General features: G+C 37.3%; 1 protein-coding gene across 3 annotated transcripts in view; it reads right to left on the bottom strand.

The window, feature by feature from the left end:
* The window catches only part of GABRB3 (gamma-aminobutyric acid type A receptor subunit beta3), a 468,180-nt gene that overhangs the window by 239,598 nt on the left and 202,805 nt on the right, over window positions 1-25,777 (bottom strand). The window contains exons 1-3 of one of the 3 annotated variants that reach the window (XM_025919407.2): window positions 7,604-7,718; window positions 6,660-6,751; window positions 6,366-6,433 (exon numbers count right to left, since the gene is read on the bottom strand). In XM_025919407.2, coding sequence (XP_025775192.1) covers window positions 6,366-6,433; window positions 6,660-6,751; window positions 7,604-7,683 — 240 coding nt within the window. In that variant the 5' untranslated portion in view covers window positions 7,684-7,718. Of the gene's footprint in view, window positions 1-6,365; window positions 6,434-6,659; window positions 6,752-6,880; window positions 7,045-7,603; window positions 7,719-25,777 lie in introns of those variants that run through there. The other 2 variants (XM_025919406.2, XM_025919405.2) reach the window with 2 other exon arrangements.

Below are 25,777 nucleotides of genomic sequence, written 5' to 3'. Positions count from 1 at the left end.
TTCCTAAGGTTGTTTCTCTTCTGAAAAGTGGAGATGAGGTTAACACCCATATTACCTACTTTACCAAGTTCATCACCAGGTCTGAAGATCAAATATAACAGAATACTTGAAGTATTTCATAAACTGCAAAATGTGTAAAACTGTTAGTTATTTCCCTAAGTTGCATCTCAACATGTGTTATAAAATTATTTAAAGGATTCCATATGGTGATAGGCTTCTTATGCAATGACAGTATGCCTGATACAATACAAAACCCATATGAGAAAGAAAGATTCTGCTACCAACAGAAGAAAACAAGAGTCATAATAGCAAAGTCAAAAGTTGAATCCATATTGCTTTACTTGCAAAAATCAGAAAAATCTTTATATGTAAATAAGCATATTCGCACCACCAATTCAAGCCAAATACTCCTAAGTGCAACACACCATACAAACCCTGAACCAGGGCACATGCTCAAATAAGAGGTGGTTCACAACAGAACAATGTGTGTAAGATCCATCTTTTAAGAGATGTAGCAACATAAGCTTTACAACCTCCCTGAAGGAAAACACAGAAAGCATTCTCTTTGCATTCTCAATACCATGCCTTCCAATATTAAACACAAACCTCCCTTTGTAAAAAGCATATTATGTAAGGTATTATTTTCATCCATCTCTGAAGTTCATTATATGCTTTCTTATCAGTGCCCCAGCATTGATGTATGATCATAGCTTATGCATGAAACATATTGCCAGTGAAAAGTAATGTCCTCAATAAACAGCCTTACCTCCAAAATGCAGCAACCTGGAACCAAATGCCAACACACTCTGTGGACCTCACCCCTGGAGTGCCTTCCATGTAAGCAGTTTTCCAATCCCAACTGGGTCAGAGAAATACTTTTCCTTTCTGCTGAGTCATCCCCCAGCTTACTTTGTAATAAGAGCATTAGCACATTTCCAACCTTTAAGATGCTAATAACAATTAATATGCAATTAATATGGCCAAGGACTGGAAAAATTAGTTAATGATAGCTTTCTATCATGTGTTTGTGTAGCTGTGATTGTCTTTACCGTGATTTTCTCTGTAGACCTTAGCCCTTTGTGATTTAATACTTTGCAAACAATTCTGTAGGGCATCTGGAAAGCCTTCTACTATTTTACTGAGGGTTAAGTGACTTGCCTAAGACTAGATGTTCTCACAAACCTGAAAATAGAACTGAAAACTCCAATCCCATTAGGCTCTTTTCAGCACACTACCTGGACTCCTGGGATTCAGTTCTTCCACCTGAGATTCTAGCACAGTAGTGGACACTGAACTCAGATTCACCATTCACTATTGGCAAAGAAACCTCTAGGCTCTGAAAGGTGGGAGGGCGGATTGGCTAACATAAATTGGACAAAAAAGCCTAAAAGCTGAATTCTCCAGACCTCAGACCCCACTTTCTCTGAAAAGGGGAAAGACAAAGTGATAGTGCAAACGTTTCTGTGCATGTGTACATGCGTGGTTTTGTACTTGAATGAGACCTATGCATTTTACAGTGAGGCAGCTCCAAAGCAGCTTTTTGAGATGTGTCAAAACTACGTCGTGTACAATACTTATTTTACACCTAGACATTTTTTAAAAAGTGGATTTTGTAATAAGAAAATGCAACAAACAAGAAAGGAATACAATAGAACTAGAATAATGGATGAATATACATCTCATTAAAACTAAGGATACACATTATATGTTACTTAAAAGGAACTCATTATATATATATATCTATATATATATCTATATAAACTATATATATATCTATATATAGTATATATATAAACTATATATATATATCTATATATATAAATATATATAGATATATATAGATATATATAGATATATATAGATATATATAGATATATATATACATAGTTTACATGCATGATAGCAGAAAAAATTAATCCTGTAGTTACATTCTCATTAGGATTAAGTTATTTTTAATGGACTAATTAAATATAAAGTAATAACAAATACAAGATAAATCCTAAAAATTACTATTAATACTACTAGATTTTGAATCTAGTGTTACATCCTCAATACTTTAAAGTTAATTAATTAAAAATTAAGTATGTGTAGTTTCTCCTCTAAATTACTATATCAAATAATGGCTTATTCTATTAAAAAAAAGAACTCATGACTACTTTAAAATACTGTTTCCATTTTTTAATTTATTTTTAAGAGTTATAGAATTACTTCATTCTCTGAGTAAAAATACTGTTTTGAAAATAAAATTTTCTAGTTGTTTTATATATTTAATATTTCTTTATGTTTCCTATACTTTAATTTATTCATATTTCATTATTGGTACTCCATTTATTCATCTCTCCATCTACCTATTCAACACATGTTTATTATACACTGGGACCAATGCTTAAGCATCAGAATTATAACAAATATATATAAAAGTTTTCAGTCAACACTGTTCTTTCACATATACAATGTCACTTAAAGAAATATGTAGACTAAGTCTAAATAATTTCCTAACCATACATAATCTTAAAAATATATAAGAAATTTTAAAACAAAGGCTAAGAGAAGCAAATGAAGTTATAGAAGACAAAATGGTCTTCGTTTGACTGCTGTTGAGTCAGCTAATTTCTTAAAAAGTGCATGAAAAGAAGAATTGGAAGGTTGGGGAAAATGTAAATGTAGAATATATTTTCCATGAAACAAGTTATAGCAAAATAATGTTAAATAGTAAAATACTCAAATTCATTCTTAGAATGGCTCTACAAAATACCAAAAAGCATGATACATGCACACATGTATATACACAAATATGTCTATTTATTTGTTTATTTGAGGACAGAGGTGTTCTTTGGAGGCAGGATCTATAGGCACTCTCAGTAGATAAAGATTGTGCTTCACAACTGTTTAAAAAGTAACAATATTACTATTATGCAGTGTATAGTATTATTCTTTCCAATCACTCCCAAAAGCTCATGAACAAGTACATATCTGTCCCACATTGAGATACACATGCTTTGTATATTCTTATTTGAAACATTAGTAAATTTATTAAAATTTATTTCACTAAATATATGTTTTCAAAAATATATCTATGAAAAGAAAAAGAAAAAAATCAAGGAATAAAACTTCCATGATTTATCCTTAATTTTCCTGTAAATTTTGCTTCTGCTGAGACATCCTCACTCTTCTTTTTAAATTTATATTTTAGCCAAAAGATTCATCTAAAACCACATCTCAAATCATGTCAATCACCTGTTTAAAACATTTATGGAGTTACTTGACAATCAGCATTTGAAATCGGCATGGCAGAGCAGAAGGTAAGTGAACAGGGGTTTGTATCACTTTTCCAATTTTATCTTTTGAATCTCCACTTCACAATCTCCTATCCTGCTCATCTATCCATCCATACCTTTGCCATTTTTCTTCCCTAATCTAGAACACCCTCCTCCATCTATGCCTGTTGCAATTCTACTCCCCCTACTTATCCAAGAAACTTTCCATGTCAGAAATAATCTATCTCCCTCTTCCCCAATATCTCCCTCCTTCTCTCTTCTTCCTTCCCTCTCTCTCTTCCATATGCTCCTTTCTTTTGTTCCTCTAATGAGACTGACCACATCCTACGTTTTGTTACAAAGATTTGACATATCTCCTGTAATAGCTACAAAACCTTTAAAACAAGACCATTTGTTATTTAGTTTTATTACCTCACAAAACTTACTTTTGTGTGGCTAGTAAGGGGATTAAAGAGGCTCATAATTGGGATTTATATTTTTAAATAACATGATGGAAGGATGGTTCTAATCTTATGCATTTCTCTGCTCTTTCCTTATAAAATGTGAGCTCCAAAATGATACTTAACCATTGTTATATTTGAAGTTTCTTTAATAATAGATCAAACATCATAACTAAAACCATGAGCAAACATGTTAAGGGAAATCATATTTTTCCAGCATACAATTTTACTCAATCCACTTGTTGAGGCTATTTCAAATGTGAAGCAGTCCCATCTGTCCAATAGCCTACAGTAAACTTATGTTTAGAGAGCCACAAAATTACCATCATGAGAATGCAAAAAAAATACATACAAATATACTATGGCTATGTTATGCAAAATTATTGACTTTGGGATATAAACTAAATTAAAGATTATTCAGTATAATGGCTTGTATCTTCAATTTGTCTTTCTATTATTAGGTCTAGAGAAAATTGGGACACTTCAATTTATGGTGCATGATTATTGATGAAAGTTTTTACAGGTGCCAAATATCAGCATGATGACAACTGGATAACTAAGTTTAAAAATTAACTCAAAGAAAATGTGCAGTGGTCTGCAAGAACATTCTCCTTATCCACCTGGTTGTTTTAATATTGTATAGAGTTCTTAAAGGGCCACATCAATCTATCTCCTATGTCATTTGACATCCAATATAATGATTTTGATATAATAATCCACTAATTATTCAATTATCTTGTTTAAAGAATTTTCTCTAGACGATATGAAATTCTCAATTAAGAAAATCACAGATTATGTCAACTTGTTCCTTTAAGATCATAAAGCATACCTTATGAACAGGAATATTTTTATAAAATTATTTAAAAAGTAAAACATGTAATGTTAATTTTTAATATTATGTATGTAAAGTCATATTATTTCTGTGTTTCTTGCTAACACTTTCATTATTATAATTCCTTGTACAAAAAATGTCCTTAGTACTATACATTGAAAGAAAAGTGCATTACTTTAAAATCACATATTATAGGGGCGCCTGGGTGGCGCAGTCGGTTAAGCGTCCGACTTCAGCCAGGTCACGATCTCGCGGTCTGTGAGTTCGAGCCCCGCGTCGGGCTCTGGGCTAATGGCTCAGAGCCTGGAGCCTGTTTCCGATTCTGTGTCTCCCTCTCTCTCTGCACCTCCCCCGTTCATGCTCTGTCTCTCTCTGTCCCAAAAATAAATAAACGTTGAAAAAATAAATAAAAAAATAAATAAAAAAAATAAAATCACATATTATAACTTAAAAACTTTAGGTTAAGAGTGAAAATTTGATGAAATTAATTTTGTGTGGTCAAAGATATCTTCCTAAAAAATCCACAGTAAAAAATATTTTTAAACATATCTTGCTAAACAGTCTATGTAGTTTATTTGTAAATGTTTGTATTTCTATAATTTATTGTGATATTTCCTAAAATACTGTCCACAAAATAGTGCTTCAAAAAAAAAATGTGAGGCACTAGTTTTAAATGCAGACACCCCAAGATTCCACTCCACGGTTGGATCAGAATCTTTTGGAGTGAGGAACCTGGGAGTATGCATTTAAAACAAGTTTTCTCAGGTACACCAGACTTGAGAAACCTACTGGGTCTATCTGAAACCATGCCTCATTATATTCTTAATGTTATGTTAGAGTCAGCAAATGGATTTTCCCCAAAAAATATTCTTTCCAAATGCTCATTCTTACAATTTCTAAAGTGCCACTCAACCGAAAATCAAATGTTTCCAAATCCCAGAATATTTCATCTCAATTAACAAATGAAAGGGTTTCTTTTGCTCCTTATTCCCAGTTGTCCTAGTGTCCTGAGCAAAAAAGCCCATGACACCCACTTCGCACCTCAGGACACGGACCTCCAGTTTCCACAGGTTACAATACTGAATCCCGTTCACATTAACATAGCTTTAAGTGACACTGGGCTCACTAGCCTTCGACTCTCCTGGCACAGCGGCCCCTTCCGAAAGCCCGCCAGCTGCCCAGGCTCTCCAGTTCTCAGAGACGCCTGGCTCTGTCAGCACCTCCGACAGCGACTGGCGGAGCGGGATTCCGGGTTTCACTGTCCAGGAGCCTGCCGTTACAGAAGCCACTGAGACCAAGGAAACTGACCCGAGATACCCTTGAGTACACAAATCATTGCCCCTCGTTCTCTCCAGCTGCCAGCATCTCTTTCCAAAAAAACAACAAAGGAAACCTTCAGTACCTCTTACCTAGAATATGAGCCACCCCCACAACTCGCCTCTCTTCCCTGGTTCCCCAGCGCCTGTTGCTAAGGAGGCGAGATGGCACTAGGAAAGCCTCAGGCCCAGGTGACAGACCGCTGGAGGAGCTGGGAGCACGAGGGCTGCGGTGAAAGCCAAGCGCTAGGCCGGCCTAGGACCCCTTCCTTCCGCAGGAAGGGTGCGCCCTCCGCACGGAACCAACGCCAACTACGCCCCCCGCGCACACCGGGAGGGTGGAGGGAGCCGCACCAGCGAGAGGCTGGCTCCCGGAGAGCCGCTCCCTCTGCGGGCCAGGGAAGATCGGCCCCGGCAGAGAAGGCCTCTGGCCCAGTACTGTGGGCCCAGGCAGTGGGGCAGGGGCTCGGGGACAGCCCTGGGGAGGGAGGGCACTCACCATGTTGACTTCGGAAACCATGTCTATGCTGGCGATATCGATGTTCATCCCCACGCAGACCGGGGGACCTGCGGGAAGAGCACCACACAGAGATCAGCCAAGCTCGGGCACGGGGTGCGGGTGGCACTGAGGAAAGCGGTGCCCACCCGAGGAGAGGTAGCAGGTGAAATACCTCCCACCCACCCCCCTCACTCCGCCGCAGCTCGGCTTCAGCGCCCCCCACCTCCCTCCACCACCCAGGCCGCCAGCGCGGTGGGTCGCGCATCCCGCAGCGGCCGCGCACACCCCACTTACCCCCGAAGTCGGGTCTCAGGCGAATGTCGTAGCCTTTCAACAGCTTGTCCACCGTCTCCTTCACAAAGGACATGTTCCCGGGATCGTTCACGCTGGGGGAGGGGGCAAGGGGCACAGAGAGCAGGGTCAGGCGGTGGCTCACCCGCCAGCGCCCGAAGCGTACACCCGCGCGCCCTGCCCGCTGCCCGGCCCGCTTCCCATCCACCCACCCGCGACCCTACCTCTGGGCGCAGCACACCACAGCCACCAGCACTGGGGCCGAGAAAATGCCGAAAAGCCTTCCTCCCGCAAAGCCCCACATCCCTCCGCCGCGCCCCGGCACGGGGGAGGGGGCGCCCCGCCGCCGTCGCGACCCGCAGCCGGGGCTGCTCCTGCTGCTGCCGCCGCCGCCGCCGCCGCGCTGGCCCTAAGCGGAGGAGGGCGGAGGGGGAGGGGGAGGGAAGGAGGGGGAGGAGCGGGCGCGAGGGGAGGAGGAGCAGCAGGCTGGGGAGCGGAGGGAGGGGGAGGAGGCAAGGCGAGCCGGAGGCGGAGCCCGCTGCGCCGAGCACCCTAGCCTCCCCCGCGCTAGCCGCGGCTGGTGGCCCCGGCCCTTGGCGCTCCCTCCCGCCTCCGCGGCTGCGGAGCGGGACCTGGAGCCCGGCCGGGGACAGCAAGTAGTAGCCGCGGCTGTGCGGCACTGAACAGGGCCGGGCTCTGCCGCGAAGCCAGCTCCGCCGCTCTTGCTGAGACCAGGCGAAGGACCGACGGCGACACAGGCAGCAGCGGTGAGGGAAACGCCATCCGCTTCCCCCCGCCCTTTTCCTGGTCCGACCCCCTCAACGACCCCCGCCCAGCTGCGACGCAGGCCAAGAATCAGTGGGTGCTGTACAGTGCCTGTGCCCGCAGGTCTGCGCGCTACAGCGTCTGGAAGGAGGCTGCGGGTCGGGGGAAAGCCCCCACCTCACCTGCGGGGCTCAGAGCCTCGAATCCCCAGAGTCCAGAAGAGCCAGATGGGCAGCAGGAGAGCCGGGAGCCTGGAGCACATGGCGTTGCTCCTCCGACCGAATCTGAGTGGGATCGGCTCTCCCCCACAGCCACCCAGCATTCAAACAGCGACGCGGGGATCCCCGCCCCTGCCCCCACCCACGGGCTTTCCCTCCTGACCCATCATCCAGCCCCTTGCATGGCGGCCGGATTAATTATTTATGCACCATAAAATCATTTTTAAAAAATCTGTACGTTAAACTATTCCTCTCACTTCACCCCTGAACATTTCATATGAGCAATGGGCCCTCCCTGCTCATATAAATACATTTATGATGAATGGTAAAGAGAGGCCTGATCATGTACACCTTATTAGCAGTAAGGAAATAAGTAAATTGGAGTCCAAATCAGACCTGGAGACCCTGGACTGTTGTTCCAGGGTTGGGAAAATAACTTGCCTTTTCTGGCGCAGCCTGGAGCTGTCCGTGGTTCTTAATATAAAACCGTGTGCCTAAGGGGTGTCTGTTCACCCATGACCATGGGTTGCATATTTTTCTTTAGTGAATAATCTTCAATAGTTTCTCTGTGCCTCAGACTTCCAATATTGAAGAAGATGGTTACACAATTCTACTTGTGGTTAAAGAACAAAACCTACAAATCAAGTTCACTTTTGTGCTTGATAGGCTTTCTTGAGCCATTCCAGGACTTAATGAATGGCTAATAATAGATACCTGCTTTTCTGTATTGACTTATTTTTTTTTCTGTAAAACTTAAAGTTTTCTTTTCTACTGTCAAGACTTTATGTAGGTAAATATCTAAATCTAGACCTTAATTATCAACTTGGCATGTTTCTGTGCATTAATTTTAAATATCATTGCCTTTTAAAAAATCAGCAATTTTATTTTTGGAGCAAAAAATGTGACTGCAGTACCTGAAAGGTTGATATTAAGATAGGTTAAGAGATAAATATAGCCCCCTAATTGTTTTATGGAAAAGTCTGTTCACAACTACTTTGTGTTCTGTGTCCTGTTAATGTGCAATGGAATTATAAGAAAAATGAGGTCTATGTTATCATACCTTCCACTCTACATTATGTTTTAGTCTATGTCTCCTATTTGCATATACCTCTTAGAGAAAGGCCCTGCTGGGGATCACAGCTATAGAAAGTAAACAATGAGAATAAGGTGTTTGAGTACAGCCAATAACATAATAAATATTATCCCCCTTTCTACTACTTTTATGTTCTAAAACTTGCAAAACCACATTACAGATGCAATTGTTATTTAACTGTGTACCACTTCAGATATTGGCTTTAAGCAGTCTCTGAGGTTCTTGCCCTTATTTTTCACCACAGTTCTACTTTAGCACACAGATGCATAAAAGCTCTGATCAGCTTTACCAGAGAACAAACTTACATCCATCACCTCGTGTCCACATTCCTTGTCTCTCACCTCCTACTTTCAAGTTTCTCACTTGACAATGAGGTCTAAGATGCTACAGGACTTCTCAGTACTCACATATGTGCAATCTGAAGTTGCAGGAGAATTAGCGATTCATGGGGTGGAATTTGACAAATGGGAAGTGGGAAACAGGTAGATAAATAATTTTCTCTTTATTGCACCTAAGAAATATCCTGAGATGCAGCAGTAGCTCCTATGTTTTCTCTCTTCTTCCATGCCTTCACTCCTGTTTTCATCAGTATTACACACTCTTGTAAACTGTAGCATTTACATTTTGCCTCAATATGTTTTCTGGGGAACCCAGGCTAAGTCATCACCAATTGGCAAATTACTAAAAATATCACCTAAAATGATATGAAGACAAAATCAAAGAGAAAAATTGTGGTGAGTGCATGCAGGTGCAATCAATGTTCATGGGTTATAAGACTCATAATAGTTGCTGCCCAGCTTGCACTTACATAAACAACAGAGGCTGGACATGCAGCCACTGGACCCACCCTCCTGCATCAGCTCCCTCTCACATAGCCATTTTGGAGGGTTGGATGAGCACTGAACCCCAAGCACCTCCACCCTTTGACTCTTCTTGCCAGGATTCCTGAAACCAAGAATAGTTACATATCTTTACTAGGTGGTGGTAATGTATTAGCCAAACCATCAGGAAATTATTGATTCACTTTTCACTTTATTTGCTACTGAAAGAGAGAAAGGAGATGGGGTTGCACAATGCATAAATTTTCATGTCAGAAGAAAAAGGAGAGGAATGCCATTTTTTTCATAGTAAAGTGGTTATAAATAGACTGGAATAATATTTAGGGGGTCCATAAGGTAGGAAGAAGGAAGAGAAGAGCATCACATGATCACTTTATCTGCTCCATATTTGTGCGTTTTGGCTGAGCCATATGCCTTTCACCAAATTGTCTTTTGTTCAGACATAGTTGCATCTTATAGAGAATCAACCTGGTTGTTTAAATAGTATAAAATCTTCTGATAGTATATTTTAAAGCTCTGTGAAAAATAACTCAATTAATTGGAGGTAGAGCATATGAAATAAAGTGTTAAATGTATAGTTAGATGAGTTTTGACAAATGTATTTCAAATGTCATTCTCATCACCCCCAAAATTCCCTCTCAGTCCTTAAACCTACATGTCATTCATAGGGCTTGTAGACAAGCACTGACCTAAGTTCCATCATTACAGATTTTTTTTCCCTAGCATTCCATATAAGTTGAGTTATGCAGTATATGTTATTTTATGTCTGGATTATTTCTTTTACTACACTGTTTCTGGTATCTATACATGCTGTTGCAGACCCATAGTTTATTTCCCTATTTTTTAAAGTTTATTTATTTATTTATTTATTTATTTATTTATTTATTTATTTATAGAGAAAGGACGGGAGGGGGGCAAAGAGAGAGGGAAGGAGAATTGAAGGGCTCAATTGTACAAAATATGAGATCATGAGCCTAAATCAAGAGGTGGATGCTCAAATGACTGAGCCCCATAGGCACCCCTATAGTTTGTTTCTCTTGACTCCTGAGTGTGTTCCATTGTATAGCTATTCCACAACTTATTTATCCATTCATCTGTTATTGAGACTTTCCAGTTTCAGCTATTACAGATAAAAAGTCATATGCAGGTCTTTGTATGGGTATATGGCTTAATTTCTCTAGTGTAAATACCTAGGAGTGTAATATCTGAATTGTATATAAGCTAATGTTTAGCTTTATAAGGAGTTACAAAATATTTTCCAATGTAATTGAAGATTTTATATTTCAACAGCAATGCATGAGAATTGAAGTTGTTCCACATCCTTTCCATCTATTCTTTTTTTTTAATTTTTTAATGTTTTTATTTATTTTTGAGACAGAGAGAGACAGAGCATGAGCAGGGGAGGGGCAGAGAAAGAGGGAGACACAGAATCTGAAGCAGGCTCCAGTCTCTGAGCTGTCAGCACAGAGCACAACTCAGGGCTTGAACTCACAGGCTGTGAGATTATGATATGAGCTGAAGTCGGACGCTCAACCAACTGAGCCACCCAGGCTCCCCATTTCCATCTATTCTAGCAGGTATATAGTGTATGTAATTGTGATTTTAATTTGCATTTGCCTGATGACATGTAAGTACACAAACAAGTATATTTAATTTCATAGTGACAACCCATGTCTTCTTTTTGAGTATGTAAGATTTTACCCACTTTTAAATTACATTCCTTGTCTTTTTTTGAGATGTAAGAGTTCTTTATATATTCTGGATACAAGCCCTTTGTCAGATATATTTAATGTGAATATTTTCTCCCAGCCCCTGGCCTTGCTGTTTCACATCTTTGATAGTATTTTTCAACGAAAAGAGAACATAATTTAGTTAATAAATCAATAAATAAATTCTTAATAATTAATTAATTATTAATATATATAATTAATATATAATATTATAATTATAATAATATAATATAGATTATATTGTATATATATTGTCAATTGACAATAATATTGACAATAATATAATATAATATATATAATATAATATATATTATATTATATATAATATATATAATATATAATATTATATATAATATATATTACATACAATATCATACACATACACATAATTAATTACACAAATTAATACACATAATGTATTATATATAATATATATTATATTATATAGTTATATATAACTATATAATATATATATTATATTATATATAATATATTATGTGTATTAAATATATTATATATAATAATTATAATATATAATTATATAAATTATATACATAATTAACAAATTAATTAATAAAGTACAAATTTCCATTTATAATCTTTCTCCTTTTTGGTTCATATTTTTGGTATCCTCCCCAAGGAATCTTTGCCCACTCAAAAGTTATGATTTTGGGGGCACCTGGGTGGCTCAGTCGGTTAAGTATCCAACTTCGGCTCAGGTAGTGATCTTGCAGTTGGTGAGTTCAAGTCCAGCATCCAGCTCTCTGTTGTCAGCCCAGAGCTGGTGGAAGATCCTGTCTCCCTCTTTCTGCCCCTACCCTGCTCACATCCTCTCTCTCTTTCAAAAATAAATATATTTTTTTTAAAGTTATGATTTTCTCTGTGCTTTCTTTAAGAAGTTATCAGTAATATTTAGATCTATGATATACTTATAACTATTTTTTATGGATGATGTGGCTAAGGGTAAAGGTTCTTTCACTCCATATAGCTGTCTAGTTGTTTCATCATGATTTGTTGAAAATATTATTCTTTCCCCACTGAGTTCCCTTTGTATTTATGTTGCAAATCAACTGATCTTATATGCGTGGACATATTTTTGGACTCTATTTTATTTAGCTATTTCATTGACTTATATGTGTATTCTTTCACCACTTCCATCCTGCTTTGATTAAAGTAGCTATAAATTAAATATAGAAATCAGGTATTGTAATTCATACAATTTTGCTTTTCTTCCTCAAACTGTTTTTGGCTACCTAAGATCTTTGCATTTTTATAGACATTTTTGAATGACCTTACTAATTTCCAAAGAGAAGCCTCATGGGATTTTAATTTTTTTAATGTAAAATCTATGGGTGAATTTAGGGGAAAATAACATCTGGACAATATTGAATCTTCCAATCTATGAAAATTCTATATCTCTTGATTTATTTAGACAATCTTTATTTTTTCACAAAAATATTTTGTAGTTTTCAGTGCAAAGGTCTTCATTTGATTCACTAGATTTATCTCTAAGTATTTCATATTTTATGCTATTATAAATGCTATTCATAGTATTTTAGTTTCCCATTGTTTATTGATAACATATAGAAATATAATTGATTTTTATATATTGAAATTTCACCCTAAAACCTTGCTCAATGCACTCATTATTTTAATAGAATTTATTTTTTGTAGATTCTTTAAGATTATATAAAAATTATGTCATCCTTGAATACAGACATATATATTCTTCCTCTATTTTACAATGTAAAATGGAAATGGTGAGTGGATGTCTTTGCTTTATTCCAGTATTAAGGGAAAATGTTTGTTTACCATTAAGTATGACATTAGCATGTTCCTCTTATATTTTTTCTGTTCTCTCTACCTTTTCTTCTTTTCTTTTCTTTTTTCTTTCTTTTTTTTTCACCTTTGTGAAAACTTAAGTCTGAAGAGTAGGGCAGGACAAAGTATGCATCTGTCATAGAGTACAATGCTTTTAAGGCTCTGGCCTAGTGTGTCAGAGACCAGGAGGAGGTTATGAAGTGTCAAGGCTGGAATGCGTGAGAAAGGTGTGTTTTTAGGTTAAAGGCTTAGTTTGGAAGTCACAGCCAAAGCAAAGTAAGGACAGTATCACGGGTGGGATACCCTACTGGGTGTCACGGCCCATGGAAGATAAGAAGGCAAAGATGTGGACAAAGCAGCCCATGTTTGAAATCAGAGCCAAAGCAAGGTAAAGCCACATCTCAATGGAGGTTGATCTACTGTGGTAGTTGGGGTCTCAGAGGGTGAAGATAATGTCCAGGAATGGGGTGTGAGGCTCTTAGCCCAAGCAGAATGAGGAATGCATCCATAAAAAGTGAGCTAACCTAGAATAAAGAGTTAGAGCCCAAGAAGTGTTAGGACAGCCTTCCCAAGATGGGCATGTGCAAGGTCAGAAAATGATGGGCATCTATGCGCTGTGGAGACCTGTCGTGGAAACTCAGAACTTGGGAAAAATGAGGAGGACTGCTATGCACTGGGATGGCCCAAAATGGGATTCAGAAAATGAACAGGGAAAGAAGAATGTATGCTGGAAATTTGGGTAGGGGCAGCAATGGGAGATTGGTTACATAGTGGGACATTGATCAAATGAGTAACTATATTTAGGGTAATGGAAGTTAGGTTTCTCTTTGTTGGAAATGAGAGTTACAAATACCAAGAAGAGGGAAAAAATCCCTGTGTTGTGAGACTGCAACTGAAAGCATTAGTGTGAACTAAGAATTTTCAAAATATATAGACAAATACAAATATATATGTGTATATATTTACTGTATCCATACATATATTCTTTAGTTCTATCCATCAATAAGGCCTGGGAACAGTGACAGTTCAATAACAATCAGCATCCCCTGCACATAGATTTTGGCTTCTACATATAATTTTACACTGAAAAAAAATCCATGGTTCTTTGGAAAATGGGTAGTTCTTGAGATGGGCAGGGAAAATATGAGGAGATACTGGAAATATCTACTCCTAGAAAATAAGGAAGTGTTCAGGGAATGACAGAGAGTTGTCAGACACACAGAGTTTAACTTCAACGTGTTTATGCTGCCCAATTATGGGAAAATTTCAGCATAACAATAAATAATGGCAATAATGAACTACAACCCACAGGAGAAAATAGGAAAATTTGAGTTCATGCACATTAAGTGTTTGATCACAATGGTATATTTACATAGTTTTTAAGTATGTCCCCAACAAAATACTAATTTTAAGAGAAAACTTAACAGTACAGCTTGCAGATAGTACCTTAATCAAGTGATTGATATGAATAAATTAAAGAATGGAATGAATCAAAATAATTTTCTCCACAATACAATACATTAAGAATAATGTTGTATCAGTTCTGTAACATTTTCAATAAAGATATGTAAACTGAATATAATCAAGAGGAAACATCAGACAATTCTAAATTGATACACTCCAATTACAACTTCAGTTACAATGGCCCTGTATTCTTCAGAAGTGCCAAAGTGACCAAATTCCAGAGAAGACTGAGAAACTGTCCTCAAACTGAAGAAAGCTAGAGTCAAGGAAGCTTATAGCATGTATAATTCTGAGCTTTATCATTTTCCTATAAAAAGATATTAATGGATCAATTGGTAGATCTTGAATGGGGTCTAAAGATTGCATGGTAGTAATTTAATATTTATTTCCTCATTTTGATTATTGCATTTTAATAACATAGGAAATTCTCCTTGTATGTATGAAAAGCCCTCAGATATTTGAGGATGGTAGTCATCAGCTTGCCTTTTTATGCATAAATGGTTCAGGGAAAAGTTTGTTGTGAACTACTTCAAACTTTTCTCTAAGGTTTTTGTTTCTTTTAATTTTTTTAAATGTTTGTTTTTGAAAGAAAGAGAGAAAGAGAGTGCACTAGTGGAGGAGGGGAAGAGAGAGAGAGAGAGAGAGAGAGAGAGAGAGAGAGAGAGAGACAGAAACTTAAGCAGGCTCCATGTTCTGAGCTGTCAACATGGAGCCCCACAGGGGGCTCTAACCCATGAACTATGAGATCATGACCTGAGCTGAAGTCAGACACTTAATAGACTGAGCCACCCAGGTGCCCCAGTTGTTTGTTTGTTTGTTTGTTTTTTCAGGCTAAAGGAAAAAGTTTTCTGTAGGTATCCTTTATCAGATTAAGAAAATTGCCTTCCATTTCTGGTTTGTGGAAAGTTGCATCAAGAAGGAGTGGAATTTGTCAGATTCTTTTGTCATTGCTGTTGTATCTATGGAGATTTTCATGTGAATTTTCTCCTCTATCCTTTTAATGTGGTAAATGGCATTGATTTTCAAATGTTAACCAATCTTTACATTCCTAAGGTAAATATCACTTGGCAATATGGCTAATATTTTTAATATGTCAATTAATTTGACTTCCTAATATATTTGTTAAATGTTTAATATAATTTCACAGGCATAAGGCTATTTAGATTTCTACTTCTTTGGGTGACAGTTTTGCAAATTTATATAAGGTAAGAAATTTGCCCATTTCATGTTAGGTTTCCATATTTGTTAGCAAAAAATGTTTATAATATTTTGTAATTATAATTTTATAGTCTGTAGGTACATACTTATGCTCCCTCTTTCTTTCTTGATATTGTTAATTTTCTGTGTCTTTCTGTTTGTTTGTTTTGGTAAACCTAGTTTAAGGTTTATTGCTTTCATTAATGTTTTCAAAACATGCGCTTTGGGTTTGAATTTCTTCATGTGTAACACTTTTCTGCTTAAGTCTAGCACCATTTTATTTGCTTTCTGTTTCGTATGTTCTTTGACATTTCCCACTTTTCCTGCCTTCTTAAAAATCAATTGATTATTTTTTAGCATTCAATTCTATCTTTACTGTAGACTTATTAACTATGCCTTTCTATTTTATTAAAGGTTTAGAGCATTCATCTTTATGTAGCCAGTCCATCATCAAATGTAATAATGACAATTAATATTTAATGTAAGAGCCTTAATCCCAGTAAAACTCCACCAACCCTGTGTACTATTTTCCTATATTTTAGTTTAACATATGTTATAAATACCACAAGACATTGTTATTGTTATAAATATCTTTTAAGAAATGTTTTTAAAAAGAAAATAATTATTTTCTTACATGTTTTTTGTTCCTAGCATTAAATAATGAAGAAGAGAAGAACAGAAGAACAGAATTTCTATCTGATATCATTTTCATTTTATTTAAAGAGCTTACTTTAGCATTCTTCTAGTGAATGTCTGGTAGTGAAATATTATCTTAAATTTGATTGTCAGAAAATCTGTATTTTGCCTACATTTTCATAACATTTCTTTGTTATTATAAATTTCAAAGTTTACAATGTTTTTTTAACGGTTATTTGGCTTACATATTTTTGAAGAGAAATTAATAAAATTTGTTTCTGTCTCATTGTACATCATATCCTCATATACATTCTTTGGTTACTTTTAAGATTTTTTTCTTCTTTTAGTGCTTATCAGCAATTTTATTACGATATTTCTAGGTGTGGTTTTCATTTTGTTTATTCTGCCTTGGGATTCACCAAGTTTCTTGGATTTGTATATTTAGAGCTTTCATCCATATAATTTGGATAATTTTTGGCTAGTATTTTTAAATATATTATCTTCTCTCCCTCTAGAAGTCCATTTACACATAAGCTTAATACTTTGATCACTTTTTTTCAGTTTATTTTTTCCACTAAGCTTTCGTTTGGATAATTTATGTTGTTATGTCTTCAAGTTCTCTTATCTTTCCTTCTGCAGTGTCTAATCTGCCTTTAGTCATGTAGAGGGGCATAATCATTTAAGAAATGTTATTTAAGTTTTAAGAGTTCCACTTGGTCTCGTTTTTATATATTCCATTATTGCCATCATTGTGTTCACTACTTTACTAATTAATAGTAAGCTTTTAAAAATTTCTGTATCTGCTTATTTAATCATCTTTCATGTTTGAGACTATTTTTAATGAATTGCTTTTTTCTAGTTATAGGTACCATTCCTTTGACTCTTAGTATGCTAATGTTTCTTATTGGAAATCTGCACATTTTCAATTTTATGTTGTTCTTTGCTGGATTTTGTTATTTTCTTTTAAAGAGTGTTGGACTCTTATAGTAGTTTAGTTAGTTGCCGATCAGTTTGATTTTTTCAAGAGTAGTGCAACAGCTTTGTTTAGAGAGGATCTAAGTTAGTCATTAAAGTTAGTTTGTTCATACTACTAAAGTGTTATCTTCTGTAATACCTACTGAATGTCTCAGGTGTTTAATAATGACTTTCCATTCTAGCTAGTTAGATCTTGGATATCTCTATGTAATATCTGAAAATCATACAGCTTATAGGTCCTTGCTTATTTTCTGCTTACCATTGTAGATACTCACCCTATCATGTACAGTTTAGTGCTCATCAACAGATGCAAGAGGACATATAAGCCTGGAACTCTCTGTTTGCACAGAATTCTTCTTTCCTATTCTATATTTTGCAAGTATAAATTGCTGCAATCTCTCAGAAAGCTGATCTCTGACTTCTCAACCCATTGAAACTGTCATATCCCGTTGAGTTCTGCCTCATTACACTGTGTTCCATAAAATCTCAAGACAAAAAGCTCAATTATAGGACCCCTATTTCCCTTCTGTAAGGGAATGGATCAAAATACTATAGTGCCTGTTGTTCAATGTTTAAATATAACTGCTTCATATATTCTGTTCACCATTCCTAGTTGCTTATGGTGGGAGCCGAGTCACATTTACATCATTATTATTTTTTTATATATGAAATTTAATGTCAAATTGGTTTCCATACAACACCCAGTGCTCATCCCAACAAGAGCCCACCTCAATGCCCATCACCAACTTTACCCTCCCTCCCAACCCCCATAAACCCTCAGTTTATTCTCAGTTTTTACAGTCTCTTATGGTTTGCCTCCCTCCCTCTCTAACTTTTTTCCCCTTACCATCCCCCATGATCTTCTGTTAAATTTCTCAGGATCCACATAAAAGTGAAAACATATGGTATCTGTCTTTCTCTGTATGACTTATTTCAATTAGCATAACACTCTCTAGTTCCATCCACATTGCTACAAAAGGCCATATTTCATTCTTTTGCATTGCCACGTAGTATTCTATTGTATATAGAAACCACAACTTCTTATCCATTCATCAGTTGATGGACATTTAGGCTATTTCCATAAATTGGCTATTGTTGGCTATTTATTGCTGCTATAAACATTGGGGTACAAGTGCCCCTATGCACCAGCATTCCTGTATCCCTTGGGGAAATTCCTAGCAGTGCTATTGCTGGGTCATAGGGTACATATATTTTTAATTTTTTGAGGAACCTCCACACTGTTTTCCAGAGTGGCTGCACCAGTTTGTACTCCCACCAACAGTGCAAGAGCATTCCCGTTTCTCCACATCCTCTCTAGCATCTATAGTTTCCAGATTTCTTCATTTTAGCCACTCTGACTGCCACGAGGTAGTATCTCAGTGTGGTTTTGATTTTTATTTCCCTGATAAGTAGTGATGTTGAGCATCTTTTCATGTGCCTGTTGGCCATCTGGATGTCTTCTTTAGAGAAGTGTCTATTCATGTCCTCTGCCCATTTCTTCACTGGATTGTTTGTTTTTCAGGTGTGGAGTTGGGTGAGTTCTTTATAGATTTTGGATACTAGCCCTTTGATATGTCATTTGCAAATATCTTTTCCCATTCCATTGGTTGCCTTTTAGTTTTGTTGTTTGTTTCCTTTGCAGTGCAGAAGTGTTTTTATCTTCATGAGGTCCCAACAGTTCGTTTTTGCTTTTAATTCCGTTGCTTTTGGAGATTTGTCAAGTAAGAAATTCCTGCGGCTGAGATCACAGAGGTTTTTTCCTGCTTTTCTCCTCTAGGGTTTTGATGATTTCCTGTCTCACATTCAGATCCTTCATCCATTTTGAGTTTATTTTGTGAATGGTGTAAGAAAGTGGTCTAGTTTCATTCTTCTGCATGTTTCTGTCCAGTTCTCCCAGCACCATTTGTTAAAAAGACTGTCTTTTTTCCATTGGATATTCTTTCCTGCTTTGTCAAAGATTAGTTGGCCATACTTTTGTGGGTACAATTCTGGAGTGTATGTGTCTGTTTTTGTGCCAACACTATGCTGTTTTGATGATTACAGCTTTGTAGTAGAGGCTAAAGTCTGGGATTGTGATGCCTCCCTCTTTTCTTCTTCAATATTACTTTGGTTATTTGGGGTCTTTTGTAGTTCCATACACATTTTAGACTTGCTTGTTCTAGCTTCTAGAAGAATGCTGGTGCAATTTTGATTGGGATTGGACTGAATGTGTAGATTGCTTTGGGTACTATTGACATGTTAACAATATTTATCCTTCCAATCCATGAGCACAGAATGTTTTTCCAATTCTTTGTATCTTCTTCAATTTCTTTCATAAGATTTCTATAGTTTTCAGCACACAGATCTTTTTACATCTTTGGTTAGGATTATCCCTAGGTATTTTATGATTCCTGGTGAAATTGTGAATAGGATTAATTTCTTTATTTGTTTTCCTGTTGCTTCATTATTAGCATAAAAGAATGTAACTGATTTCTGTACATTGATTTTGTATCCTGTGACTTTGCTGAATTCACGTATCAGTTTTAGCAGACTTTTGGTGGAGTCTATCAGGTTTTCATGTATAATATCATATCATCTGCAAAAAATGAAAGCTTGACTTCACCTTTGCCAATTTTGATGCCTTTTGTTGTCTAATTGCTGATGCTAGCACTTCCCACACTATGTTAAACAACAGCAGTGAGAGTGGACATCCCTGTCATGTTCCTGATCTCAGGGGGAAAGCTCTCAGTTTTTCCTCATTGAGGATGATATTAGCTGTGGGCTTTTCAAAAATGGCTTTATGATGTTTTAGTATGTTCCTTCTATCCCGAATTTCCCGAGGGTTTTTATTAAGAAAGGATGCTGAATTTTGTCAAATGCTTTTTCCGCATGAATTGACAGGATCATATGTTTCTTATCTTTTCTTTTATTGATGTGATGTATCACATTGATTGATTTACAAATATTGAACCAGCCCTGCAGCTCAGGAATGAATCCAACTTGATCATGGTGAATAATTCTTTTCATATGCTATTGAATTCGATTTGCTAGTGTCTTGTTGAAAATTTTTGCATCCATATTCATCAGGGATATTGGCCTGTAGTTCTCTTTTTTGCTGGGCCTCTGTGTGGTTTGGAAATCAAAGTAATACTGGCTTTATAGAATGATTCTGGAAGTGTACCTTCCCTTTCTATTTTTTGGACCAGCTTGAGAAAGATAGGTATTATCTCTGCTTTAAATGTCTGGTAGAACTCCCCAGGGAAGCCATCTGGTCCTGGACTCTTATTTGTTGGTAGATTTTTGATAATTGATTCAATTTCTTCACTGGTTATGGGTCTGTTGAAATTTTCTATTTCTTCCCATTTGAGTTTGGAAGTTTGTGGGTGGTTAGAAATTTGTCCATTCCTTCCAGGTTGTCCAGTTTATTGGCATATAATTTTTCTTAGTATTCCCTGATAATTGATTGTATTTCTGGGGGACTGGTTGTAATATTTTCATTCATGATTTTATCTATTTGCGTCCTCTCCCTTTCTTTTGGAGAAGCCTGGCTAGAGGTGTATCAATTTTGTTTATTTTTAAAAAAATCCAACTCTTAGTTTCATTGATCTGCTCTACAGTGTTTTTAGATTCTATATTGTTTATTTCTGCTCTGAACATTATTTTTTCTTTTCTTCTGCTGGGTTTGGGGTGCCTTTGCTGTTCTGCTTCTAGTTCTTTTACATGTGCTGCTAGATTTTGTATGTGGTATATTTTTTGTTTCTTGAGATAGGCCTGGATTGCAATGAATTTCCTCTCAGGAATAACTTAGCTGCATCCCAAGTGTTTGGATTGTTGTCTTTTCATTTTCATTTATTTCCATATATATATATTTTTTAATTTCTTCTCTAATTGCCTGGTTGACCCATTCATTCTTTAGTGGGGTGTTCTTTAACCTCCATGCTTTTGGAGATTTTCCAGACTTTTCTTGTGGTTGATTTCAAGTTTCGTAGCATTGTGTACTGAAAGTGTGCATGGTATGATCTCAATTCTTTTATACTTCTGAAGGGCTGTGTTGTGACACAGTATGTGATCTATCTTGGGGTATGTTCCATGTGCACTCAAGAAGAAAGTATATTCCATTCCTTTGGTATCCTGAGTTCTATATATATCTCTCAAGTCCATCTGATCCAATGTATCATTCAGGGCCCTTGTTCCTTTATTGATTCTCTGTCTAGATGTTCTATTCATTGTTATGAGTGGGGTATTAAAATCCCCTGCAATTACCACATTCTTATCAATAATGTTGTTTATGTTTGTGATTAATTATTTTATATATTTAGGGGCTCTCATATTCGGCACTTAGACATTTATAATTGTTAGCTCTTCCTGATGGATAAACCCTGTAATTATTATATTATGCCCTTCTTCATCTCTTGTTGCAGCCTTTCATTTAACGTCTGATATAAGTATGGCTACTCCAGCTTTCTTTTGACTTCCAGTAGCATGATAGATACTTCTCCATTCCCTCACTTTCAATATGAAGTTGTCCTCAGGTCTAAAATGAGTCTCTTGTAGACAGCAAATAGATGGATCTTGTTTTTGTTTTTGTTTTTCCATTCTGATACCCTATGTCTTTTGGTTGGAGCATTTAGTCCATTTACATTCAGTGTTATTATAGAAAGATATAGGTTTAGAGTCATCATGATGTCTGTAGGTTTCATGCTTGTAGTGGTGTCTCTGGTACTTTGTGGTCCTTGCAACATTTCACTCACAGAGTCCCCCTTAGGATCTCTTGTAGGACTGGTTTAGTGGTGTTGAATTCCTTCAGTTTTTGTTTGTTTGGGAAGACCTTTATCTCTCTTATTCTGAATGACAGACTTGCTGGGTAAAGGATTCTTGGCTGCATATTTTTTCTGTTCACCATATTGAAGATTTCCTGCCATTCCTTTCTGGCCTGCCAAGTTTCAGTAGATAGGTCTGCTAGTACCTTTATGTGTCTACCTTTGTATGTTAGGGCCTGTTTATCCCTAGCTGGTTTCAGAATTTTCTCTTTATCCTTGTATTTTGCCAGTTTCACTATGATATGTCGTGCAGAAGATCGATTCAAGTTATGTCTGAAGGGAGTTCTCTGTGCCTCTTGGATTTCAATGCCTGTTTCCTTCCCCAGATCAGGGAAGTTCTCAGCTATGATTTGCCAAGTACACCTTCTTTCTCTTCTTCTTCTTCTGGAATTCTTATCATATGGATATTGTTTCATTTGATTGCATCACTTTGTTCTCTAATTCTCCCTTCATACTCCTGGATTTTTTTATCTCTCTTTTTCTTAGCTTCCTGTTTTTCCATCATTTTATCTTCTAATTCACCTATTCTCTCCTCTGCCTCTTCAGTCCATGCTATGGCTGCCCCTATTTTATTTTGGACCTCATTTATAGCATTTTTTAGTTCCTCATGACTATTTTTTTAGTCCCTTGATCTCTGTAGCAATTGATTCTCTGCTGTCCTCTATGCTTTTTTCAAGCCCAGCGATTGATTGTATGACTATTATTCTAAATTCTTGTTCTGCTATATTGCTTAAATCTGTTTTGATCAATTTGTTAGGTGTTGGTACTTCCTGGAGTTTCTTTTGAGGAGAAATCTTCCATTTCATCATTTTGGGTATTCCCTGAGTAGCCCAAACTCAGGGCACTTCCCCCTGCTCTGTCAGGAGAAACTTGTGTTGGTGGGCAGGGCCATATTCAGACCCAATGTTTGCCCCCAGCCCACTGCTGGGGCCACAGTCAAATTGGTGTGTACCTTATCTTCCACTGTCCCAGGGGCAAGACTCACTGTGGAGTGGTGTGGCCCCTGTTTGGGGTGCTTGCACACTGCCAGGCTTGTGGTGCTGTCCTGATGGGATCTGGCCAAGGGTATATTGGATGGGGTGGATCTGCAAGGTGCACAGAGGTGGGAGGGGCAGGCTTAGCTAGCTTTGCAGTTGGTGGTCCTCTGGAGGAAGGGCCCTGCAGCACTGGGAGGGAGGCAGGCCCTTCAGAGTGAAGTATCCCCAGAAGCACAGTGTGTGCACTGCAAGCATATTAGGTGATGGGAACTGGTTCTCTTTGGAATTTCAGCTGGGGGGTGGGAGAGGGAAATGGCGTTTGCCAGGGCCTTTGTTCCCCTGTCAAGCTCTGTCCTTCTGGGGCTCAACAAGTCTCCCTCCTGGAGTCCTTTTGCCCTCCTGCTCTCTGAGAACAGAGCTGTTGACTTTTAACATTCCAAATGTTAAGTCCCGCTGTCTGTCAGAACTCACAGAGTCTGGCCCCTCTGCTTTTGCAAGACAGACTTTAGGGTCTCTGGCCTTGCCTGTTGGGCTGCCCCTCCACTGCCTGGCTCCCTCCTGCCAATCCGTGTAGCATGCACCACCTCTCTGCTTCAGAGAGCGAAGCTTCAGAGAGTCCATTCTACTAGTCTTCCAGTGATTTTCTGGCTTATTTAGACAGATGTGGGTGGAGTCTAAGTGAACAGCTGGAGGAGGTGAGCCCAGCGTCCTCCTATGCCTCCATCTTCCTTGTTCATTTACATCATTACTGTCAGAAGAATTATTGAGCTGATTTTGATTTTAGGAAAATCACAATGGGAATTAAATGTCATTACTCTCAGGTCAGGTCTAGCGATCTGAAAGTAGCAAGTACTCTTATCAGTGATAAGAACACTTATCCACATGATACCCACTATGTAGTCATTTGAATACGTAATAAATTTACTAGCAAAACAAATTTATATATTCTACCAAGTGCATTTGCATCTATGGTAAAATCCCAATAAGAAATGTATTTAAAAAATATTTTGTACTAGGGATAGTAGTTCTTTAAACTCCAATGGGAATAGGAAAATAAGCACAAAAGTAATGCTGCAATTTTAAACTGAGGAGATTGAAGACAAGATTCCCTGGAAAAAAATCATCAGTGATAACACAAAATATATTTTAGGCAATAAATAATAGAGTTTATTGTTGTTCTTGTGCCCCTGAAACCTTTTACCACCTAAGTTTACCAGAGGTATTGTACTTATACCAGAAATGCCAACCAGTCTTAAACTAGACTTATGGATCATTTAAGTGAACTTGAGATGTCTTATACCTGTTACTAAAGACAATCACTTATGTGCGGTCATAAGGCAGTGAGGGAGAAAAGATATATAAACTATTCAGCCAGATTAGCTCAGCTGAATTTAACCTACAAAGTACCAAGACAGCAAACATGACAGTCATTCCACACTTCATTTGTGTTTCTATCAATAGGAGGAATTCGTAGAGTCACAAAAAATACTTTTGTTAAATATTAGCCACAGTTTATCAGCTGAAGATTTAAGGGCATTATGCTAATCAAATAATAACATTAAAGAGAGAGAGGTAAGTGGAAGAGAGTCGTTTTACTCTCTTTATTTCTTTATACAAAGGACTTCTACACTTAACATAGTAATGTGTATTGGGATGGGTCCTAGACAGCTAGCTATTAAACTTCATATTCTGTGTAACTTGTTTATTAGCCCTTATGTTAGATTCATAACTATTAAAGGTGACTTTGGTGCATTTATATAAGCACACACATGCAGTGTGTCATATCAAAGGGTATGTGTATCTTCACATTTACTAAATATTGACAAATTATTTTCAAATCAATTTTCAATCACAATAGCAGGCATTAAAAGTTTTCTTTGATCTATATACTCAATACTTGTATTGTCTCTGCAATACAAGACTTACATTTTTACAATTGGTATAAAATTAAATATTAGTGTGATAATAGTTTGCAATTTCCTGTTCATATATGATATTGCAATTTTGCAAATATTAGTGTGATAATGATTTGCAATTTCCTGTTTATATATAAAATTAAGCATCTTTTCATATTTACTGTCATTTATGTCTGTTTGTATTCTCAAACAAGGACAAATATATTCTTTTTCTTATTAGATTGTAAAATATTATGGATTATGCTGTGCTACTTTTTTATAAAAGTGTTTTATATTCTAAGAATGTCTACCTCCTGCTTTATTCTTCTGCTTTAATTCTACTTTTAATTTCACTTCTGCAAGGGTTTGAAACCAACAACACAATCGTTTTGTTGTTGTTTTTAGAACATTTTCATTCATCTGAAGAAAGTCTTGTACCCATTAGCAGTCAATCCCACCCCATCATCCACTGACTCTATACATCCCTTCTTAGTTGTGCTTACCTAGTATATTAAAAAAATATATTCTTTATTTATTTTTGGGAGAGAGACAGCAAGAAAGAGTGAGATGGGGAGGAGCAGAGAGAGAGGGGGACACAGAAGCCAAAGAGGGATCCAAGCTCTGAGCTGTCAGCACAGAGCCCAGTGCGGGACTTGAACTCACCAACCACAAGATCATGACCCAAGCTGAAGTTAGAGGCTCAACCAACTGA

The sequence above is a fragment of the Puma concolor genome, chromosome B3 (assembly GCF_028749965.1).
Source record: "Puma concolor isolate L17-30 chromosome B3, mPumCon1.1.hap2, whole genome shotgun sequence".
NCBI classification, from domain to species: domain Eukaryota; kingdom Metazoa; phylum Chordata; class Mammalia; order Carnivora; family Felidae; genus Puma; species Puma concolor.
Note: the sequence above shows the minus strand (reverse complement) of the source record. Positions and strands in the feature narration are given on the sequence as shown.